The 18,879-nt window shown below is 40.3% G+C and overlaps 1 protein-coding gene across 5 annotated transcripts in view; it reads left to right on the plus strand.

Annotated features, from left to right (window-relative positions):
- The first annotated feature begins 4,115 nt into the window (after positions 1-4,115).
- Positions 4,116-18,879, plus strand: part of LOC147253593 (focal adhesion kinase 1-like) — a 61,999-nt gene continuing 47,235 nt past the window's right edge. For 4 of the 5 annotated variants that reach the window (XM_086218852.1, XM_086218853.1, XM_086218854.1 and 1 more), the window contains exons 1-2: positions 6,173-6,293; positions 14,882-14,908. In XM_086218852.1, coding sequence (XP_086074978.1) covers positions 6,257-6,293; positions 14,882-14,908 — 64 coding nt within the window. In that variant the 5' untranslated portion in view covers positions 6,173-6,256. Of the gene's footprint in view, positions 4,420-6,172; positions 6,294-14,881; positions 14,909-18,879 lie in introns of those variants that run through there. The other variant, XM_086218856.1, reaches the window with a different exon arrangement.

Here is an 18,879-nt window from a genome sequence, read left to right on the forward strand (position 1 = left end):
TCTATTTGTGTACATGAGTTTAATAAAACTACAATCAAGAATATATTGAGTATTTCCTGGTGTAACAGCTTGCTGTTCATATCCGTAGGAATGTATATGTATGCATGTATGAACTCCACGAATGTGTTGTGAACATAAGTTTTAGCACATGGAATGTGTTTTGTAGCAGTGCTAAATCTGACATGTTATTATTGTACAATTATATTACATTCAAATTAATCTTGATGTAATTCTTTCCTTTTATCAGTGATTAAAGATCTTGATCTGAATCTCACTGGTTTTAATTTATTTAGATGCTGATAAAAACACAAAATGTTTGTTTTATACAATGAAAAAATTCATTCATGAATGTATAAAGAGCAAGTTTGTAGAATTAAAATTGTTACCATAAAATTAACAAGCATGAACATCAGTTCAGGGGCGGCATGGCTCAGAGGTAGAGTGGCCGTCCAGCAACTGAAGGGTCGCTGGTTCGATCCTCACCTCTCATGGTGACCATGTCCAAGTATCCTTGAGCAAGATCCTGAACCCTGATGGCCCTGTGACAAACTGGTGACCCATCCAGGGTGAACCCCGCCTCTCACTCAGTGTCAGCTGGGATAGACTCCAGAACCCCCCCCCCCCCACACACATTAAACGGATGAGCGGTATAGAAAATGGATGGATGGACTGTCAGTCCACCTAAGGACTGTGCAACATGGCCTGCATCTCATATCCTAATATGGGCCATTTCATATCCTGATAACGTGATATATATCCTGATAACATGATATATAAATTCTCTGACGTTTTTCTTTTATAAATCAATCACATTTTATGACTACTTTTTGATAAACCCTGTGAACAAAATACAATGAAAGGAGCTTCCACCTCTCTTTCTTCTTTTTACTTGTGACATTGAGTAGCAGAACTGTCACTGATCAATTTTAAGCTACTGACAAATCCAACAGGACAGCCAATAAAAATTCTTGGTTCTATTAATGCAAAATACACCTGCTCACATCCCCGTCTGTCCATCAGTCTCTTCCCTTTCTCTCTCTCTTTATCTCTGTCCCACTCTTTCCTTCTGTATATCCGTCTTCCTCCATTATCTGTCTTGGTCTCTGCCCTGCTGTCCTGCTCTCTTTCCCCCCAAAGGGTCAAAGCAGAAGGCCGTCCCCATTGAGCCTGGGTCTGCTCGATATATATTTTGTATTCGTATTAAAAGGCAACATTGCAAAGATATCTGTAACAATTTGCTCACAGTGAATAATTAATTTGCAAAGCATTTATAAACATCATTTGAAGCTAGTGTATAGTAGCAAGTAATGATTACAATACCTTGATAAGTAATTAATCCGTACTTTGTTGAGCGTTTAAATATTGGTAGGTCAATCTTAAATGTTCCTGACAATGAAATGGAACGAAAGTAAAAAGTTTAAGGTCCAAAACACCACAGTAAATGAGACTCTTGCCCATTATATAGATATTATGTAAAATAACTGTTAAGTCAAGTTTCATCCATTAATTTAGCATTTATTCATGACGCTTACAACACCAGCTAGCTACGTAAATATAGTGTACTTCTCCAGTTTCTCCACTAGATGGAGCGCTGCTCCCTTTGTCTGTGAATTGAATCCTACCAGCGCGTTTCGAGGAGAGTTAACGGCTGTATTCATACTGATACAAACATTCAGCTACAGTCAGTTCATACAGCATCATCATCTTCTTTAATATCAGTTCATATGAAGAGTTGTCCTCTCCCAGGGGCCTGGATCCAATTGCTTTGTCTGTCAGTCCCTGTTTCTGTGTCCCAATTCACTGTCCCTGGCATGCACATTTTCTTTTTTTTTCTTCTTTTTTTTTTTACAGGCAGTCTATTAAAAGACGTATAATTGCTTGACAATCACAAATACAACAGGTCGCAACAGTCTCTGCTTATGTACTCAGCTTAAAACTTGTTTACTGTGTTTGGTCAGTCTCATGGTAAACCTCTCTCCATAAACCATTTCAAATACCTACCAAAAAATTATATAAAAAAAAAGTGATTTCTCAAAATTAGCTCAGAAAAATGAATGAACTTGTTTTGTTTTAATGACTTAGCATCAGGTCAAGTACAATTTTGGGACGTTTCCTCTGCCAAAGGCCATCTTTGTCCCCCTAAACAGTATTCAGACCAGTTGCATTTCTCAAACTAATGAAGCAGGGCTGCAGCTGGTAGCTGGAATTATTTCAATGACAGAAAGATATACGACATCACCCTGCAGTAGCAGACTGATATACTAGTATAGGTCTTATTGATATTGGCAAATACCCTGCAACTACTGTATATGATGCTTTAATCATTTCATGTCACTCTCCCTTCCTTTGTGTCATGGTGTACAGTACACGACTATGTTGATTTTATGTGCTGTGCATTAGTTTGTGTGTGTGTGTGTGTGTGTGTGTGTGTGTGTGTGTGTGTGTGCATGTGTATATGTATTATAGCTGCATACATGAATATATGATATGTGTGGGTGGACTCTGTGTGTACAGGCATTTTAGATTGCCTTGTACAACTGTGACTGTGAAACAAAGCAGATACAGAAAGAGATCCAAGAGAGACCAAAGCCATTTAGCATCACAGTCACAATAATTTTGTTTATGCGTAAATTTTGCATGCATGTGTTTGTGTGTGTGTGTGTATGGGGGGGGGGGGTATTTTCAGTGTCTTCTGTTTGGCTTTCATTATGATATTTTGATGAATAATGTATGACAGAAATCTCTTAAGATTTTATTTAAACATGAGACATCAACTCCAGCACAGCTATACGAACAATCCTCTCTTCCTCTCTGTTCACTGTGCTTTAATGTAATGAACCACACCACAAAATCACTTCTACCTGCAGGTTTGTAGCTGCATGAATCCTCCTGTAAAGAAATGGCTGCCATGCAAGCACAGGACTTTCTGAGGGACAAAGAGGAAAGCAATCAATCCCCCTGCAGTTGCAGGCTGAGATCATGAGGATTTGGTTCATATCACGACCCCCTGACTTGTATCTCAACAGTGGAACAGTTCTGATCCCAGCCTGGAGCTCAGAAACTAATCTAACGGCATCACTGATGAGTGGAGCCTCATTATTACAAGCTAAATCATGTTTCTTTGACAGGGACATTTGTGGTTTTCACTTCCACACCCATGCAGTATGGTGGGGCAGTGGTTAGCACTGTTGCCTCACAGCTGGAAGGTTCTGGGTTCATTCTGGGTTCTTTCTGTGTGGAGCCTGCATGTTCTCCCTGTTCCTGTGTGGGTTCTCTCTGGTACTCCAGCTTCCTCCCACAGTCCAAAGACATCAAGAGGGGACGAGGCTGATTGATACTCTAAATTGACTGTAGGTGTGACTGTGAGTGTGAATGGTTGTTTGTCTCTATGTGTTGGTCCTGTGATGGACTGGTGACCTGTCCAGGGTGAACCCTGCCTCTCACCTGAAGGCTGCTGGGCTACCCTTAACAGGATAAGCAGTAGAAAATGGATGGAATTGATTCATTGAGTGGTCTATCAAAAGAATATACATCTAAACCATTCTGATGATCAGGTGATGATCTTTTTTCTTGTAGGAATTTCAGTAATTTGCTGTTTCCAGTTTGTATTGATTGACTGAGGTTTGGAGCTGCTTTATTTGACATTTATGGCAGAAAGTGAAAAGTCTAGATTTGAGTCAGTTGGATGGATAAAAGTTGTCCTACTGAACACTGTGGATAATGTGATGAGCACTTTTTTTAACCATTAATTTAGCAAACATTAATTGACTAACTAATTAATGAGAATCTTTGTAACTCTATGTTAAAAAGGTGTAGTAGTAAATGTATATACAGGATATACATATACATATATAAATGTATATATATAGTAAATACAAAATTTGACATACTAATAAGCTGTGGACCATGAAAAATTGTTGTTGCCACAGCAACGGACTCCAGTGGTGTGTTTTTGTTTTGTTCCATGTTGCCTTCAGGTTGTCACCATTCTCGATGCGCCCACTTTGACCTTTTAGTTTGCTTATGCTCTTCTTGATAGTGCATTTAGGTCATTAGCATAAATCAGTGTCAGGTCATATGGGGGTGGTACCTGACTCTATAAAGGGGCCCCTTGAGTCTGTCCTGGTCAGGTCTGGTCGGGCCCCTCTCTTGCCGTCCGTGCGCCTGCCAGCTGCAGCCATGTTGGAAAAGCTCAGGCTCCAGCTGCACCGCTAACGGCTAGCGTCAGTGACGCCGACAACCGGGCACGGCGCTGTTGTGGACTCAACCAGACAAGCAGAGGGACCCACAGCGGACAGACACAGCCACCAAGCCGGCTCTAATATCAACTGACATATGTGTAAAATTCAAACGGACTGACTGGAGAAGGTGGCCGGTGACTGAGAGTTAGGCGCGGCCGGACTCCAGGGCCTAAAGCGGGTGAGTATTGATCCGTCCTGGGGGCGGATTGAGTGGGAATAGCCCACCGTTAGCTGCGCTAGCTTAGCATTAAAGGGGGTAACAGCCACAGACAATGGGGATAACGCCAATGCTTTTCGCGGGGTTGTATTATTTGTGCTTCGAATTGGCATTTATTTTGAAATATATTTGCGAGAGGAGAGGCTGGTCATTTTGTCAAGGCGAAGTAATTTGTATTCCTAACAGACAGTGGTGCAGTGGCCGAAACCACCCCTCTCTGGTTCTCTGGTAACTTGGGTGCAAAGGTCCAAAACGAGGAGGAGGATTACTGTCAAGCAGGGCAACGAGGCTGTAGCAAAACATCTGGGTTCTGTTGGAAGATGAGTTGCACCTCATTGTTGCAAGCGATGGTTTAGAGACAAAAGGAGGCAGAGCTGACTCTCGAAGCTGTGCGTCTCAAGTGTTTGGCTTGCTGCCTTTTCAAAGACGCACTTATTGTTGTGGTGGCATATGAAAGAGGCCTGTTACTGCCTTAAAACATCAATATTGCATGCTTCATATAAAAAATGTACAAGTCTAAATATACCGCACATCCCAGTGACCAGTAAGCTCTTGTAGTTTGATTCTTTATTGGAGGTCAAGGATCACCTGTCATGTCTCCTACCTCCATGTGTGTGTTGCTCCTTGCTCCCCCAAAATGTGTCCTCCAAGGGTGCACTGGTTCAGGAATCTCACGCTTCTGTTTGTTTTGCGTTTTTGGAGTCAAGGTTTCGCCTCAACTCAAAAACACTTGTATACGTTTTTTAATGAAGCCTCGTCCTCTTGAATTCTGTTATTCACAGTGATATTTATCTTGCGTTGTTGTATTCATGTGATGGCTTTTTTTATTGTGTTAACCTGAGCAGGGTGAGTTTCCCATGTGTACAGTAAAGGACATCAAATCTAATATAAAAACATCCTCATTAAATCACAGCAAAACACAGCGACAAAGAAAGTCAGCTGAAAAGAATAAATAACACAAACATCGTCGCTGCTCAGCGAGGGCAGAGGTGACCAGCCTGCACGCGCTGCGGATACACAGATCTCAAACTTTTCCTTCCTCGTGGAACCAAAAAAAAGAATAGTTCTCTTGTACCCTCAGATGTTTTGACATGTAAATCACAACAACACATCTTATATATCTTTGAATTATCCTATTCAGTTTACAGCTGTGAAACCCTTCTAATTGATAGACATTGGAATGCAAGTGTAAATAATATGGAGCGTTTAGTTAATATTTGCCCCGTCCTTGCTGGAATTTGTAAATTATTCTGGATTTGTGTAAAGGTGAGATTTTCCCAACTGAATTTGTTTTATTCCAAGTATTTTTTTTAAATTTACATATGAAGATTCGTCCTATTCAAAGGGCATTATTTTTTAAATTATTTGCAATACTACTCTAATTTTTATGTGATATGGTTAGGAAGGCTGCAACATTAAGCGCCTCTTCTGCTGTCGGTTCTCCTTGCCTCCTCCCGTTGCTTCCTCTAATGCATAAAGGCAGGGATGAGGAAAGCAGCGGTGAGAATGTTGGATTGTTCTTCACACCTGTCTGTCTTCCGTCCCGGAATGACAAAGACACGTGGAGTCATAGTGGAGGAAGTAAGGAATAGAAGTAGGAGCTCAGGAGAAGGAAGCAGCTGTTATGAAATGAAACTCGGCCCTCAGGTGTGTCAATGTGAAACAATCAGTGGGCGGGTGTCTTCCCTCCTCTATGTGACAGCAAAAGTAGGAAGTGTAGAGGAGAGGAGGAGAAAAGAAACATATACAGTCGTCTGTAGTTTAGTGGGTCGTTGTTCTCTGCCTGCCAAATGCAAACATGCAGTTCTGGGACTTTCTGGGCTGTACCAATGGAGGTATGTTCATCCATGTGTTGTCAGATTTTAGGCTGTGATTGGGCTGATGTGTGTGTTTGTAAGCTAGGTAAAGAGGGTCTGGCAGGCTTGAGGGCTGGAAAGGAATTCGTGCTGCTCACCACTGTGCAAGCAGTTGCATGTGAGGAGCTCACAGACAGGTATAGCATGGAGCACAGACGCTGTGTTTTCCTTTGATAAACTCGGTTGGTTGCTTCTGAAGATGTCTTTGACAGATAAATAAATGGGAACAAATGAAGTGTGTGGTAGCATGGATGTTTGGGTCTCAGTCGCTAGTGTTGCTACCATGAACATTAAGATTGTTTTTATTGCCTTGTATACAACTATTGATAATGCAGTGAGTGCCATATAATGTTTTTATTTACATATGCTGCTGGTTTAAGTAACCTAAAGATAGTACCTACTACAACTAATACGTTTGCTGTCTTTCATTACCATTCTGCTACTTGTCACTACTGCTGTCACACACTTTGTAAACATAAAACCATACACCAGGTTAAAATATAGGCCTACAACAAAAAGATATTAAACAGTAAAAGTAAGATGTGTTAGCAGTGTTTAGTATTATTATTAATATGCTCGTTTTATTCCAGTTGGACATGGGTTTGCGTAGATTTTTTGGATAGTTACTGTTCCTGTGAGATATATAATCGTATCAGCTTGTGTATATAGCACTGGAAAAGGGTTGTATTAATTTCAGCCAAGTGTGGGGAAAAAAAGGTTGGAATCGATAAGTGTTTCATAGTTCGTCTTTTTGATGATGTGGCTTTAATTGTTTTCTCAGTTTTTTTTTTCATCGTGATTTTTTGTGTTCAAAGCAAATGATTCATTCATACAGCGATGCCCATTACTAAGGATGGCTTTCTCGGCGGCTTTACTTTTCAAGTGTCCTTTACATTTAAACCCACAGAGACAAACGTTTGTGTATTTTTAACTCCTGCGTATGATTGGATCGTGTCATTACTGACAGTCTGGAACCTGATCTTCTCATCTCTTTTGGGGCAACCATGTCTGGTCAAACCAGTACCAAAAAGGGTTTCTCTTCCCGTATAAATGCACTTAAACAGCCACAAGCCACAGCTATCAAATGTCACTTTTCTTGTCCACAAGGCTTCACGCAGGCCTGCAGTTGACAGCAGAGAAAAACAAACTACACATGTCTTGCAATTGATGTTTGACTTGAAGTTAAAATTTAAAAAAAGCAAGCGGTCAGACGTTTGTATTTATCTCATGTAGCGATTCAGCTTTAGTTTGCTTAAAAAAAAAACCCTCACGTATACAGTTGAATAGGGCACAGATAGAAATACATCAACTATCCTCCCTCTAAACAAGAGGTAAGACTGTGTCTCCCTGAAGTTGTGTTACCTCATGTCTTCTTGCCTCAGTTGTGGTTACTTTAATGTGTCGTATTGAATTCCTGTTCTCTTCTACCTCCAACACCCATCCTGTGCCCCGGGCCATGTTTTCTACTATTGCACTAATAGCTCAGATAACTGACGGTTTGTGTCATACTCATCCTACTTATTAATCACTACATTATCTTGAAAAAAGAGAGAATTTATTGTCCTGTACAGCTCATTAATGTTTCCTGTGGCAAGCTGTTACATATATGCTTGATCTGGAACATATTTAAGCCTGCTCACTCCCTGTTGATTGGTCCTGCCTGGTAACAGGCAATCTGGAAGGACTGGTGGAAACGTGCCCCTGTTGTGTCATCAGTCTTCCCCTATTTGCATCCACTCTGGTCACTGTTTTGCTTTGTGTGTTCCACGTGGTCAGCACTTGCTGGGAGAGATGCAGTGCAAAGACTCATTGCATTATCAAATCAGGTTCAGAATGGCTATAGATGTATTTGCTAAGCAGTTTGTTGGGATGCAAGTTTATGTGACATAACCTTGATTAGGATATCATGTTTTTCTGCCATGAAGAACCCAGTTCAAGTCTTGCAGTTTAGGAATTCCGCCAATAGAGGGCAATAGGTATGATTCCGCCAACTTGGAAATCAGTTAATATTGTTAATGGAAGAAAGGTCTGCGCTTCACATTAGTGTAAGATGTTTAACATTTTGTTGCAAACGATAAAATATATAAGCTATTACCACATGTGAAATTTGAAGTTTGTGTATCTTAGAAATGGTAACAAGTGGCTAAAGGAGACTATAATGAGCTTCACACAAACGTCATTATGTGAAAAACAGGAACGGCTAATTGTCATGTTGTTGTGGCCTTTTCAGGTTCTTTCTTTTGTAAACGGACATCTCATCAGAGTCGATGGTCATGAACTTTTTTTTTTTTATTTTCAGTCATGGAAAAATCCTGAAATTTGTTGGTCAATGTGTATGAAACCTGAGAGTCTGTTATAAAGAAAAGCAGTTCTGCAACAGTCGCAGGTTGTTGGGGACAAAATTCAGCTTGAACATTTAAATCTGCTCAGGGAAATCTTGATCAAGAACACCCATAGTTTGCATTTGTGAGATTGTTCATTTATTCTGCTGCCAGTTGCATCAAAGTGCCAGAAGCTTCAGCCATAAAATGATGGTTGCTTTATTATTTGCTGTTTTATACCATACTGTATATTCTTGAGTTTTTTTATGACTGACTCCAGACAGTTTTGTGAGGTAAAAACAAAACAGTGGTGTTTTTAATATGAAAATTCCGTAATTATCAGATTCTTTAAGATATTGGGAAGTTGCTGCAGGATCAGTATAAATGAATGAGAAACAGAGTTAAAGAGTAATAAATGGACTTGCAAATCTGGCTTTTTGCATGAAATCTTGTCTGTTGAAGCTAAACATCTTGAGGAAGATGAGGAGGTGATACAAAGGGGAGATCTTGGAGGGCATGCAACCCTGTTGATTTTATATAAATTCATTTACACCTCAGATGAAATGGATGATACATTCTTCTGTGGTATAATCCATTTAACAAATAGACCCATCTTAAACGTGATCATTTTATTGAATAAACTAATCCGATAATCCTTTTTAATTATTATTCCTGGAATAGGAAATTAATGTCATTGGTTCTAATTGCCAGCTTTAAGTCACATACACAGACTTGTTTAGTTAAGAATTGATCAGTTTTACTCAAATGTAATAAGAAGTGAGATATTCATTTTGATAAATGTTATCTGTTAAATGTTGAATTATATATCACATTTTGAATCAGTGGATGGAATTCAAGCCTCTTAAGTTTCATTGAATGGATCAGTCAATCAGCAGAAAATGTATTTTTTTTCATTAATTGTTCAAGTTAATTAAGTGAAAATGCAAACCAGTTGGCTTTTGCAGATTTTCTCTTTGATATATGTAATTTCAGTACACCATTTAGGCACAACATGAATTTCAAGACATTAACTTTGTGAAGTAGTGACAGATATTTGTTGTTTTTTTCAGGTGTCGCAGCTCAAACGATGAGTGAAACTGTAAGCAGTTGACTGATCAGTAATTGAAGTAAATTGCAGCCTCTGACTTGATTGTCGAAAGGAGTGAATTTGGTGTCAGGAAGAAATGATTTTGCAACATCAGTGAGCGGGAATGGCCTCAGCAGCTTTCGAGGAACAGATGCAGGGGGATTTTACATTCTTCATACAGGATTTGTAATGTTCGCCACTAACATCTGTGCAGTGGGTCGGTGCATGTCCAAACATTTTTTATTGTCTCAACAAATTGAGTGTGCAACTTCATTTGATCGTCTTAAGGAGGAAATAAAGTTTCCTGGACAGCCGTGACGGCTCATAACTCCGCACCTGCAGTGCTCCAGTGACTGTAGCACATGTAGATATTTTTGCTACCAATCATGTTGCAAATTGAACAGTGAACCCCAAACTCCAGTGCTGTTTTTATAGCTGCTACTTACAGTGACAACTACCTCATTAAAGCTGTACCTGCTAAATTAATGAGATCCTGCTCCTCTAGGGTCTGAGAGGCTGTGCAGCAGCTGCACAAATCTATTGTTGTTATCTTGGAAAAAAAAGGAGTTGTGCAATGCTTTGCCTGATGTCATCTGTAGCGTAGCTTCAGTGGTTTACAGCTCCAGGCAATTGTTTTCTACTCTGAGTGGGAGAGAGGCTGAGAGCATGACGGGGGAAATGTGATGGAGTGGGAGTGTGTGAAGCGCTCAAGTGTTTATGCAAGTGAAAATGTTCTAAGCAATCCCAGTGACAGATGTTTCTGTGCTGTCTTAATATCCGCTTTTAGTTTTGGATCATTGTTTTTGGATGTGAAAAAGCTGGGTCACTCTTGTTGACATTGAGAAATTATAACTTTGTGGAAAAAAACAGGCATGATGGTGTGTAATTTAACATACTTCTATTACTGAATGCACTGCAGGAGGATTTCTGGAGCAAATCTGTGAGTATCTTTCAAGGGCAATAATGTTTAGCATTATTCTCAGGCATTTTTGTCTGCCTTGCTTGACTTGACTCCAGGATGCAGACAGAGCCAGCTATGGAAATTTTATTTTGAAGCTCATGACGATTGACAGCTAACGATGGCAACAAAACAACAACAACAAAACTATCCAAAAATGACTGCTTACGAACTCTCAAGGACATTGTCCAGTATAATCCGTGTCTTCTTTATCCAGCTGTATGCTCAGTAATCCACCAACACTTTGATTTGAGCTAAAAACAAACTCAAATGCTTCCAGCGCTTGTTCACGATAGCACTAAACCACTTTCTTTTGGCAGTGTGGTAAAATACACTTTTTGGTTATGGCATTGCTTTAAGTTGCAGAATCTGAACTCTTGGCCCCAGAAAGCCTAAATAGGCATTCTCCTTCTTTCTTTTTTTTCTTTCTTTTTTTGCCAGTATGCTCTGAAATAGGGATGCAGTTCAATTCAGAATATCATAAAAAGTTTTGCTGAAATGTATACAGCTTTTTTTGACAAAACTCTGTCAGGAAATTAGATTATATGATGAGAGAGAATTAAGTGACCTTTTATAGAAAACACACTTGAGCAACAGGGAATTAATCGGTGTGAAATACTTTATTAACATTATAAGCCCTCTTCATGGAACTGTTCATTTGTGTCTTTGCTCAGTAGCGATGTGAGTGTAGTGAAACAAAATGAGCATATTCTAAGTATTGTGCTCTCTTCTGTTTTAATTGGCAGCTCTTTTCCAAATCCAAGAGTGATTTTTTTTTTTTATCTTAGTGCAGCCGTTTCCTCTCGATACTTAAGCAACATCACATGATGACTGAATATTAGCTTAGCTGTAATTTGGTCCTAGAAGATAACCACAGCCATACAGATGGACAGTGCAACAGCAAGACGCTGCTTATGATCTTGTTTTTAATGCAACAGCAGCGTTTATTAGTTCACTGTAATAAGCAACAACATATTATCATGATTTATTTATCTCATCATTCATTTCACTCTAACACTGCAACTGGACCAGGATTGGCAGCTTCTTTGCATCGTGTACATTTATCTCCATATTTCCATTCATTGTGCAACCTGTGAAATAAGAGGGTGTCTGCAGTTGCTGTGGCGGCATGTGTGAGTTAACAGCTCGATCAGGACAGTGCGTTCCGCTCCATAGATGATCTCCTGTAACTTTGTAGCAAGCTTTTAAGCCTGCAAGACAGAATGCTTTTTTCTTTTGTTTTCTGATCCACAACTCATTCTAAATCACAATTCACACTGTAGTCTTTTTTTTGTAACATAAACCATCTCATGTCCCACATCAGACAGACTCTGTAAGGCAGTAACTCTCAGGCTGTGGTTTGGTGTAAGACCCACGTGCCTCTTTGCATATTCCGGGTACCATCTGTGACAGATGGTTTATTCCTGAGCTGTCTGTCCATCCCATTCTCTTGAATACCTGGGAGAAAATGTGCTTACATTGTGGCACAAATGTTTCACTTCTGGATTTGAGGATGAAAGGATACGAATTTGTTGATCAAAGGTCAGTGTTACTCAGAGAACGGATATTTGTCCACAACTCAAGAGTGTTTCTGTTGGCTGACTCAACATCATTACTCACAAATGTCTAAGTGGGTGAAGCGATGAGCATCGGTGACATTTTATATCCAAAAGGTCAACAACAACAACACTGTGACATCTCGATGCTCCATAAAACAGTTTCTGACCCATTTTTTGAGAGAAGAATAGATACACATAATGCTTTCTTGTTAAATTCCTTTCATTCTTCACTACAGGGCAGACATGAATGTAATGTACAACTTGACTGTTTGACGGAGGCATGCGACCACACGGTATTAATTCTAGTAGTTTCCTTTGCTGAATACATTGCCATGATGAAATACTTTGCTCCATTCTTATCTTGTTTTTCGCTTCTGCATCCAAATGCAACTGAACATCATACCAGACCTTGTTCACTCATTTTAGATCGTATGCATTTTGTGTTGCAGAATATTGTATAATGTGTTGGTTTTCAGGTGAAATAGGGTTGTTTTGTCTTTCCCTGCCCCTCAAATGTCTTTTACAACCTTTGAAAAACATTAATAGCTGATATGAAGTATTTGAAATAATTCCTTGAATTGCTCAACAGAGGCTTGTTGCTGATGCTATAGAGCTCCATTTCTGGCTGTCTGATTTCAGATCAGTCTTCTTGACTGATTGAATGTCATATACGTCCAGGTTTTTTCCTTCCTCTCCGTCCTCTTCTGACAACTTTTCATAGTTATGCACGAATGTTAGTTCATTAGTTCGTCCTTCAGTTAGTAGATATAGATATATATTCATCTTTGACAGGGTACTGTCCATTAAAGCGAAGAGAGAGTGAGTGAAGGATAATCAGAAAAACCTGTAAGTGTGATACATGAGCCCCTGATCTACCATGCTGGGCAGTAGGTCCCTGCTGTTGAGCACTGCAAAATTCTAACGGACATATTCTCATTTAGATGTAGCTTTATTCTGAAACCTAGAATTTCCTGCTACCGGAAATTTGGGCCTTAGGTCTCTCCATCCATATCATCTCCACAACAAAATGCCATCTTGCTCATGGTGTAGTAAAAGTGATAGAGTGGAAGGTGACTGAGGTTTATAGCAGATTTTAGAGGCCTCTTAAGTTATGACATCATGACAGAGCAGATAAGATCTGCAGAGTCATGACTCGAGCTTCATTCCAGCTCGGAAATGTTGCACATATCAGGTCCTCCTGATTCGTTAGAACTGCTGCTGCACTGTCACGTTCGCTCAGTGCTGACAGACGTGTAAATCCCTGCATGTACACAAGAGAGCTGACTTGTCATTCTAATAAAGTGTAATCAGTTTGATTGGATAATTTGGCCAGTGATGAAAATCCTCCATAACTGATGGTTTGTTTTGATGTGACTAACAAATGTCACCGCTATCAACTTACTTTAGCTGTCTTCTGTTCATTCATCTGTCTGTTTTTACTGACAATTTAAAGTTTTATTCTTTCATTTCTTCTATTCTCATCTCTTTCTTTATCAAATCGTGGAGAAGCTCATTAAGAGTTCAACTTGAAAGCCCAGCACACCCACGCAGGTGTTTTCCATAACATAATAGCTCATTAGTTCTGCCCTCAGGTTAAGGTTGAGGTGCGCTTTGCTGGGAATTAGACGATGTTACCAACTTCTATGAATGGATACACATGATATCACGGTTCCACCACAACAAGAACAACAAATGAGCAGGAAGTTGGTTATCATGGAGGAAATGCATCGTGGTCTAATCAGGCAAAATTAAACGAAAACAGCTGTGTGTTGTATTCGAATAATTCAAATAGAGGGCACAGTGTCCAACAGTGTGTATCGGTATATGGACATAATATATGCACACCAAAGGTTTTTCACTGTAGGGGCCGCATGGCTTGGAGGTAGAGTGGCTGTCTAGCTGTCTAGTGCTGGTCCGATCTTCACCTCACATGGTGACCGTGTCAAAGTATCCTTAAGCAAGATACTGAACCCTAATTGATCCTGATGGCCCTGCGATGGACTGGTGACCCGTCCAGGCTGAACCCCGCCTCTCACCCAATGTTAACTGGGATAGGCTCCAGCCCCCCCGACCCTTAACGGATAAGCGGTATAGAAAACCTCACATTTGTTAAAAGGTCTTCAAAGAAAGATAAAGAAACCTATTCACCTGTGCCTTCAGCTGGTCAAAATCAAAGGACACTAGTACTGTAGATGTGTACTGTTATATGTGCTCAATAACATGTAGTCTTGCAAAAAGGCCACCTTCTGAAATAAAGTTTTGACCATGTAAGAAGTGTTAGAGATGAAGTCTGAAGTCTGTGTAGTTAGCTATTGCAAGGGTTAGCCACAATCATTCATTCGTTTATCTCATCTGTATGGATTCCTGATGATTCCTGAAGTTTTTGTGATTTAAGTGTAAAGTTAATTCAAAAGGGCACAACTCAAACAAAGGTCGTAAAGTGACTAGCGCTGACCAATCCATGCTACTGGGAATGTGTTTAAATGCTTGATTTTAATGAATTTTCTTGTGTTTACTTGTTGAAAAACAATCACTTGCCACTGTTTATTACCATCATTCGTGATGATGAAATTGTGAATGTGAACTCTTCAATATCTCTTGTGTACATACATTTCTTAATCTTTTTTTCCCTTCTTTTTCAGATATTTCCAGAATATCATACTATGCCGGTAAGTACAAAATTTATGCTTTGTCCCGTATTTATGTCTCAGCTTTGATGGAAAGTTTGTGATTGAGAGGAATCTTTGGCACAAATTAATGATAATCAAAAGTATGTTTGCATTTACATTTTGGAGCCTGCCATGTCGCAGGCTGTTGTGGCCCAAAATGGACAAACAAGCACTTCCAGGGTCAAGTACGTTTCGAGTACAATCAAGTACGTTTTTGGCTGTTTGCTGATGCTGGTCAACGCTTTCATATTGGAGGAAGTTTGGCAGATGTAGGACTGTACATGAATTGTCCTGGAGACCACGCTATACTTTCACACTACTCCTTTCATTTTTCTTCTGTTAAATAGCTCACCAGTAGATGTTTGTGTGCTCATGTTTGTACGAGATTTATGTTTTTATTTACTGTGCAATATGAAAAATTGGCCAGTTGTTGATGTGTTTTGGAATAGATGGAGGAATAGAAAGATGATAATTTGCTCTCAAAGGCTGTTACTAGAGGAGGATGATGTTTTATATTTAGAGCTTAATTTTGGGGGAAATTCTGAAAAAAAAAAAAATTCTTAACCTTAACTTTGCCAAGTCTCCAGCAGAGGAACTTCAATGTGGCAATGCCATCTTGCTTTGGAGAAATTTGACTCATACTGGCAAAACCATAATGCTGAGAACATGGTTCAAAATATACAGTTACTGGCCAGAAAAAAATAATCTTTCAAGAGGGAGTGGTTACATCTAAGAGTTGTTGTCAATTATTTATTTTTTACCGTTTTTGCATGATGCAATACAAAGTAACCAGATGCTAAGAATCGTCCTTGTTTAGTGCAAAATCTGGAATCAATATGCACTCTCCAGATACAAATAATAATATTCAACTAAGTCGTGATTGTGTTTTGCAGCTCACTGTGTAGCTAGAAGGTCTTGTGCTTAAGCACATCATAAGACTGAAGTGTGTGAGTAATTAGCTACAAATGAAGAGGTGGATATGCTGCAGGAGCAGGTGAAGCATGTGCTTAGAGGATGAAAGATAAAGAGACAGGACTGTGGTTTTGATAGTATTTTATATTCATATCCAGCACAGAATCAACTCACTGAATCCAAATCCTTTTGAATCTTTTATTGAATCTATGTGGTTCAACTTTCATCATTTTGATTAACCAAAGGCTAAAATATGTGCAACTGAAAGAGATGTGCCTCTGTCGGTCTGTGCTGAGCTGTTCTACTCACAGCGTTGTTCAGTGGTGTTTGTTTTTGACTGACAAAATAATATTTGGAGCTTGTTACAGAAAAAATACAGATTAGCAACAGACGATCTGATCTGCCGTCATTTTAACTTCAACATTACTTCGTTAGATTTCAAGCCCCTTTCCCTCTGGCTAAAAAACCTGCTAACACTAACTAACATCTGGATTTTCCTGCAGTGGGAACAGGTTACAATGTGCATTCAGCCCTGGGTCAAATGACTCTGCAGAGGACACAAGTATTTATTGGATCCCACTCTAATTGGCATTGATGTGAATACAAACTCAGATGATATTGGTAATTTACCACCATCCACACGCAACATATACTGTACACAGCACCATGGAGGCAATGAACGCTCGTCACCTCCACCTTTGCTATCCTGTCTGAGCAGCCCTCTAACCCTATTCTTTTAGCATTATGTGGGAACAAACTGGATCATCCATCCATCCATTTCCTCCATGTATTTCTGTTAAGGGTTGCGAGGGGGGGGCTGGAGCCTATCCCAGCGGCTACGGGCGAGAGGACACCCTGGACAGGTCACCAGTCCATCACAGGACCAACACATAGAGACAGACAACCATTCACACTCACAGCCACACCTACGGTCAATTTAGAGTATCAATCAGCCTCTTCCCCTCTTGATGTCTTTGGACTGTGGGAGGAAGCTGGAGTACCAGAGAGAACCCACACAGGAACAGGGAGAACATGCAGACTCACACAGAAAGATCCCGTGCTGGAGCCGGGACTCAAACCCCTAACCTTCTTGCTGTGAGGCAACAGTGCTGACCACTGCATCACCGTGCCGCCCAAACTGGATCAAATGATGGAAAATATATAACTAATGCTGCTTTCAACTACAGCAAACAGTATAAAATCCCAAGAGAAGAAACTGGTGCTTTTTCTTTTTAATTTTCATTTCTTCCCAGTGTGTTGACAGTGATACACCTGGAAAAACAGATAGGCAACACCTTGTCTTTTCATGATGGCAATGAAATTGATCAGTTGTGCATGAAACCTATGTGTACATGTGGATGCAAACTGTATCAAAACTCCTCTCTTGTGAGGATGGGGTGGGGGGGTAGAGATCTGGAGAGACATGTGAGAGGGCTACAGAAAGACAAGGAAGATAAAGGAAGGAAATCAAATTGTATGACGGGGCAAAGAGTGGAATGTGTGTTTTCAAGGGCTAATCTCTGATCCTGGTAAGAGCCTTGTATATGTGCAGGGTTCATGTGACCACCTGTTTATCAGAGTGGCTCTATTAGCATATCCGTACCTATCAGCTAACTAACCTTTCACTGCAGCAAGTCTTAATATGTAGTTCCTGTCCTCTCTATGCTTACACACACACACACACACACACACACACTCATACACACCCTGCATATCTCTGCTCGTTAACGCACGGAGCACCTTTTTTGCAGCATAGTCACAGTAGCCTATACTGAAAACACAGCAGAACATAAACATTTGGATTATACTACACACACACACACACACACACACACACACACTTCTGACTTCAAATATTCCTGTAAATCTCTCCCACTCATACATGCACTCACCTACATCCCTACCCGCAGGCACATGCTCATGCTTTTGCATAAATAAAGCCCTTTCCTCTGGCTTACTCACATACTCTCAGCTCTACAGTCTCTGTGGTGCACTGGTTTCATACTGCGATGGATGTACAGTGTGTGTGTGTGTGTGTGTGTGTGTGTGTGTGTTTGGCTGCGGCAGTGTGTCAGTGAGATCCGGGGTGATGTTGTGATCTAGTTGCTCTTCCACTGCCACAGAAGAAAGAAGCGAGACTGAATGACACACTGATGACTAACTCGAGGAAGGATTTACTGCATCTTTTTCTTTTCATCAACATGATTTTTCCTCTCCTAGTCTGCCATTCTGCCTGACTTCAGATCCCAGCATCCTCTTTTCCTTCTGCCTTTGTTTTGCCTCTCGTCTTTCTTTATGCATCTATCACTTTGTGTTTCTCTGACATCACACACCTGCTTTGACCTGGTTAACTCCTGCAGGCTCAGAGCATTGTGGGAAAGCTTTGCAGGATGTAAAGCTTAGCCTCTCCCTGGAGTCTCTCCACTTTCTTTCTTCATCCCACTCTCTTTATTTCTTCTTCACATACGGATTCAGATTTTCTGGTTTTTGTTCACTCTTTTCATACCCAAATCTATTCCGTCTTCATCTCCTCTTTTATGATTCTTTCGTCGTCATTCTTTCATCTCTCTCACTATGCTCCACTTCTCAGTGTCCCTCTGTGCCCTACATTCCCATCGCTTTCTTCATTGATGCCAGTTTCTCTTTTCTTGTTTCTCTCCCTCATTCGGCCGTCTCCTTTGGACAACATAGTGGAATTACTGAAGAAAACCTTCAGTGGAAAATGCTGCTGTGATGTGATTATATGCAGTCGTACTTTGACAGAAAAAGCTGTCCATGTAACGCCAACGTTGGTCAGAAAATACTCTATCCTGTGACTTGAGATTTTATGGCTGCAGGAACATTGCTGTCTTTGAATTTCACTTCAACGATTGATTCATTTGGATTACCATTTCGTCACTGAAGACCAGAATTTGATCCATTTTGAGGATCTTTTGAACTGCAAGACAGTCTGGGGTACAGAGAAATCATTGTCATGACGGCGTGACCTCAGTGTGCTTGAGGTGGGAAGGAAACAGAAATGATCATTACATATCCGGTTCCACAGTGAGGAAGATACT

The sequence above is a fragment of the Aulostomus chinensis genome, chromosome 11, assembly GCF_037954235.1.
Source record: "Aulostomus chinensis isolate RoL2024-O1b breed Wild chromosome 11, RoL_Achi_v1.0, whole genome shotgun sequence".
In the NCBI taxonomy this organism is placed as follows: Eukaryota; Metazoa; Chordata; class Actinopteri; order Syngnathiformes; family Aulostomidae; genus Aulostomus; species Aulostomus chinensis.